At 31.0% G+C, this 6,000-nt stretch overlaps 1 protein-coding gene across 1 annotated transcript; it reads right to left on the bottom strand.

Moving 5' to 3' along the window:
- Window positions 1–957: 957 nt before the first annotated feature.
- LOC145612650 (alcohol-forming fatty acyl-CoA reductase-like) lies at window positions 958–5,454 on the bottom strand. The gene is made up of 10 exons (XM_081667977.1): window positions 5,286–5,454; window positions 5,046–5,149; window positions 4,694–4,893; window positions 4,450–4,550; window positions 4,162–4,354; window positions 2,691–2,852; window positions 2,125–2,206; window positions 1,694–1,960; window positions 1,461–1,588; window positions 958–1,350 (listed from the first exon to the last, which is right to left on the bottom strand). Exons 1-10 carry the CDS (start codon window positions 5,362–5,364, stop codon window positions 1,200–1,202), a joined length of 1,467 nt encoding a protein of 488 aa, XP_081524103.1. The 5' UTR covers window positions 5,365–5,454; the 3' UTR covers window positions 958–1,199.
- Window positions 5,455–6,000: the final 546 nt, after the last annotated feature.

The raw sequence follows: 6,000 nt of genomic DNA, 5'->3' as shown, positions 1-6,000 counted from the left end.
TCACCAACAAGTTAGGGACCAATAGAAGAAGATCCCTTATGAAGGTGGGATTATTAAATAATAATCTAAAGGTAGAATTATTAACAGTATACCGGCCAAATGTGGGATTATTAAAATAAATTTTTCCTTAGTTTTATAGATAGTGAAACTAAATAGACAAACTGTCACTCGTATTTACGATGTGAAGGAGAGAACAATTTCATCTTCTCATGAAGAGTTAAACAAAATGAGACTTATTTTGACCCTAAGTTAATACCTGAAACATTTGATCCAAAATTATTGATGTTGATACAATAGATAGGAAAATTAAGTGGTTGGTTAGCCTTCTAGTTCAATGAAAAACTTAAATTCACCAATACATTGCACAAGACTATAATAGTACGTAGATAGTAAAGCAAGGGTCGAAATCCACAAGGACTGAGGCGTACTAACAAGCATTAATTAAACGATAAGTAAGTTAAGAACAAAAATTTGTAATTTATTAATTAATTATCAACTATATAGCAAATCTAATTGATTAATTAAGAGAATTGAATTCATAATAAAGGAACCCTAGGAGATGGGATCCAACACAACCACTTGTGTACTTAAATCCAAAGCAAATGTGAGATGGGGATCAAGTTTTCAACATACACCATTTATTAACAAGGCTATGTACTAATTAACTTTTTGTCCTTGTGATCTCATATTGTTGTAGGTTGAGACTTTTTCATGTGTATATAAATATGCACTGCCACCTAATCTTATGATGATTACCGAAAACTAGGCTATGCGTGTATAAAGTTTTTTCAGATTTCAGTACATGCAACAAGCCGACTTTTAATGAGTGTGTACTAAAGTATTAGAAAACAGTGGAAGTAAATTTTGTTAGAAAGTTAGGACCAAAATAGATAATTATGAAACGTTGAAGGTACTATTGATTAAAAAAAACACACTTGCAATAATGATAGATCGATGTAGCAAAAAAATAAATTACAAATGTTATTATATGTAATCACTTTTTCAGTTTATTATACAATAAAATCTTCATAGACAATAAAATTTTGCACATACACGATTATGCGAGTATATATATTATATATATATATGATACATCAACTCTTTGTTTAATTGAAGTCGAGAAGTGCATGTTACTAGTTTGTTCAAGAAAATGAACTAATAACATGATCAAGGCATTGCAAATGTGACAAAAATATGAACTAAAACAAATATTTAACAATTGATGGAATGTGAATATTGATGAAGTAGTCTTTCCAGTTGATGCACAAAGGATCGAAGTTGAACGCATCTTCATCCAAACCATTTTCACGAGCAGTTTTGATCAAATTTTCGGTATTTGTATCGACAAATCTATAAAGAGAAGACCACTCATTAGCAAGGAAACAATTACGTTACTCATATAAGAATAATAAAGTTGGAGATAGATGATATGTATTATGAAGTGCAATAGTTGGACTTACGTGCCCTTGAAGAACAAGTAGGGTTTGTACAAATCCACCAATTTCATTGCGATTTTCAGCTTTTTGTCAAAGTTAAACAAGGTACGTTGTAAGTCACTACGACCCATTCTAGTAGCAAATAATAGGATCTGAAAACAAATTGAGTAATTAGATAAAATCGGAATAATTAACTTAATAAGATATATAAGGAAATAGGCTATATTAACCTTGTTGAGTTGAAAAATGAAACTTACGATTTGAACAAAAAATTGCCATACGAAGAGAATGATTTCAAATATCTTAATGTTGCTCAACACAAGACCTTTTCCAACTATGACAGGGTTACCATCACGATTGATCCATGGATTTTTAGTGAAGTAACGATAATGAATGTCATGCAACTCTTTAAAAGTTACTGGATTTCTGTATGAGCTTCCAACTTGATATATTGTCAAACAAGGTTTATGGACATGGGTTTTCATTGCTACAATTATCGAATTCACAAACATATCTGCAGGTATCTGCAAAATTTTTGGTAAACGTTGTCAAACTTATTATCGAAATTCGCAAAGGTTTTATAAAACTAATATGGTCAAGAGTTAGAAAGTCAAATGGAAAAAATAATACTCCGTATGAGACAATATTTATAATACGAAGTAAATAAAAAGGGTAAGGGAAGACTAACCAAGTCTAAGACCGTGTTCTTATCAACAGGGAAGATACTTAGGATACCTTTTCCATAGGTCACGGCCACACTATCAATAGTCCTGCAATCAAATAAGTAGAAATGGAAAATTTAATGCTTCGTACTAGTCTATATCAATGAGGTCAATTGTAAATTTGTAATAGAGCTATTGTATTTTTAGAGAGACTTAGATTTTAAAATCCAACATAAATAGGTAGGGAAAATCTAGCATACTATGTCCATGTAATGTATTAATAAGTCGGTTTTTTTATTTTTATTTTTTATCTTTGACAAAGAGAACTTTTTAAGCATAAACTAAACTAATAAGTCGGTTTAGTCTCATGTATTAAGTCGGTTTAGTTACCCTTCACCCGAACCACACAAAGTTAACTTTACAAATCGCATAGAATGATTTGAGCCGGGGTGACTAATTAGCTAGTTGTATAAAATACATCGGTAGTTTATACTTTATAGATCACGAACACACGGTTTATTAGTATTAGTTATATAAGATTATATTTTACGATTTTCATATTAAACATGATATTAAGCTCAAAAATATATACCTGCAACCTTCAACCCAACCAGGAAAGGGTTCTTTCATTGTGCTACATACGATGGTAGGCCTCATGATAACCACTGGTAAATTGCCTCGGAATTGCCCTACAAGCATCTCTCCCATCGCCTTCGTAAAAACATAAGTATTTGGCCATCCGTAATGTTTTGCCCTAGTTTATGTGATAGATAAGAACGAACTCTAATATTAGATCATTTGAAGTGTCAAAAAACATATAAATTAAATTTTTCATTCAACCGTTGGTTGATTATACAAAAAAGGATTTTTTGACTTTTACCACCAAAAAAAATCAAAAAAATGTTTTTTACCACCAAAACTTCTAAAACTTTTATTTTACCACCAAATAAAAAATTAAAAGTTGTTTTTTACCACCTGCCGTCAAAAACTTAACGGAATTTTTTAAATTCTTCGATTTTCGTGTCAATCACATGCTCTTTAGGGGTTTGGGGGGGCACTTTGGCCCTATGGGTCCAATTTGAAGTCAGAATTGACAAAAAGTGATCGGAAATGCCTCGTTTTGCGTGTTTATAAAAACCTCGATTTGCGTGAACACGCAAAATGAGGCATTTCCGATCATTTTTTGTCAATTTTGACCTCAAATTGGACCCATAGGGTCAAAGTGCCCCCCTAAACCCATGAAAAACATATTTTGCGCACGAAATTCGAAGGAAATTTTTTTAAGCCGTTAGATTTAACGGTTTTCTTGCCATTTGGTGGTAAAAAACAAATTTTAGAAATTTTTTGGTGGTAAAATAAAAGTTTTGGTGGTAAAAAACAATTTTTTGATTTTTTTGGGTGGTAAAAGTCAAAATTTCCTACAAAAAATGTGCCATGAATATAATAAGGGGATAAAATTGCTCCAAATATTTTTAAAAAGGGACTAATGTGTATGTGGTTTTTTAAGATTTTTATATATTTGATTAATGAAAGCATTGAACTGAAGGTATATATGTCACCTCAGCTTATATAAAGTACATGGTTGATTATTCAAAAAACGACCACATCATATCAAATCCGAAGTTTGAAACAATAGTGTCCAAACCTTTTTAATTATCGGTGTTTGTTTATTACTAAAAATGTCTTTAGTTACATAATAACATAAATATTATGAAAATTACACGTTAATACACATTTACATAAATCTCTTAAGATTATTTTTTTCCTTAGTACATAGAAAGTGTAAGAAGTGTAATCAAATCAGAATATCAAATCAGATTAAAAAAATTTAGATCATGTCTAAACATATATACACTTAAGATTGTTGGAGGAAAAACGGAAACTTTTCTTTCAATACTTCTAATTAGTGACATAGATAGATTTCAAACCCATGATCTCAAGGTTAAACTCAATTAGTTTAGATAGAGATTAAACATTAGGACATACGGTACGATACGTCGATACATTAATGTTGGCTAGCCATGTATCAAATTAAATTGTTGATTGTATCTAATTATTCATACCTTTGATTTCCTAAATTTTTCATCATTAGTCTGATTTCTTTTTCGGAAAGATCTTTGGCTTTAAGATTACTTAAAGTTTGTTCAGCAAGCTTCTTCTCAGATTCAATATCCAACCCATTTACACCATTTAGTGTCTCACCCATGGCATATGCACTTTCAGATATTAATCCTTTTTTCTCTCCACACACGTACGCTGAAATACGAAATTAATTAAATTTTGTTAGTTAATCATATAAACATGATCATCCAAAAATCATCGAATAAAACCTTCGAATTCACATCACGTACCAGTTGAGACATGGATGAGCAACTGTATATTAGCACAACTCTTAGCAAATTTAACGACGTTCTTTGCTCCAAGGGTGTTCACGCCCAGTGCAACGTCATACCTACATACACTCATTGAAATCAATTAACACATAAATAATTATACTTCCTTCATTTCAGAATTATCTGATATTGTATATGTTTATAAATGATATATAACATGCACGAATCATAAAATCCATTAATTTAATAATTTTATGTATACCTTTCATCAAATTTTGTGGTTGCTGCAACATTAATAACTATATCTATACTCTCGTACATATCTTTCATTTGATCGGCAGTAAGTCCCAAGTTCTCGTACGACGTATCACCAGCAACCACACTTATTTTCTCCGACATGAAAGCTTCAAAATTTGTTCCCGATTTTTCTTTTAACACTCTGAACAACTCCATGCCCAAAACCTACGTCCAAAATATAACAATATAACGTAAGAAATATTAAATCATTCGCTACACCTCCTTTATATAGGAGAATAGTAATTAAATTACTTCATAACATTCACATAGTATTCTTTCGTTAATTTTCATATTCAACTTTTTCATCGAAGGAATACCTCATCTTGCAGCCGAACATCGGCTGCCTGAGCATCTCTAGCCCTTACAAGAAGATACAACTTTTTCACGTCTGGTTGAGCCCTAAGTATCTTCTCCACAAGTACTGCAATTATTCATGGTACATATGAAAATATACACGTAAAAATATAACCTTAGGAAGTAGTCAAACTAACTAGCATGAATATAACACCATGTTTATGTACGTAATAGTAATTAATTAAGGAAAGTAGAGAAATTACTCTTAGCAATGAAGCCCGTTGCACCAGTAACTAAGATGGTTTTGTTGCTTAAAAACTCGGTTATGCTTGCGAAATCCATGATCAAACTCACAAAAAAATTGCTAAGGTTTGATTTACTTGTAGATTGGATTTGGTTGTAATATGATGAAATAAGCTCACTTGGGTTAACATATTTATAGGATCAGAACTAAGGCCAAGCAAGTAGCTATAGTCTACATACAACCTGTCCAAATTGTTGACCAATCAACTATTGTCGACTATTTAGGGAAGTTTCATTTTTTTTTTTTTTAAAAGTACGATTTTTTAAAATTTAATTTAATTTAATTAATTAATTAATTTATTTATTTTTTAATTTAAAGTCATCTTCTTGCCTCAAATGTCCTTATCAATTAGGGTATAGCATGTTATCATCGAGGAGTTATTACACACAACTGTAATTTGAAAAAAAAGGAAATGCAAGTGGCGAAATTTAATTTGTACAAAACTAAGCTAACACGCTATTTACTCGATCACTTAAAAGACAACCTTGCAATGGTCCGTGATTTTTTTATGTAATTTGGCATGACTAAACATGTTGTCTGCTGATTGATATTTGAAACCACTAGATAGTAACATCGATCTATCGCCTATCGGTCATTGTTTTGTTTTCTCTTTTGGTTTCTTTTACGTTTTTCTTCATTAAATCAAATGCACCAATTCTGTTTATTAATTAGTT

Source organism: Chenopodium album, chromosome 24, assembly GCF_948465745.1.
Source record: "Chenopodium album chromosome 24, dcCheAlbu1.1, whole genome shotgun sequence".
In the NCBI taxonomy this organism is placed as follows: domain Eukaryota; kingdom Viridiplantae; phylum Streptophyta; class Magnoliopsida; order Caryophyllales; family Amaranthaceae; genus Chenopodium; species Chenopodium album.
This window is presented reverse-complemented; position numbering and strand designations above follow the sequence as displayed.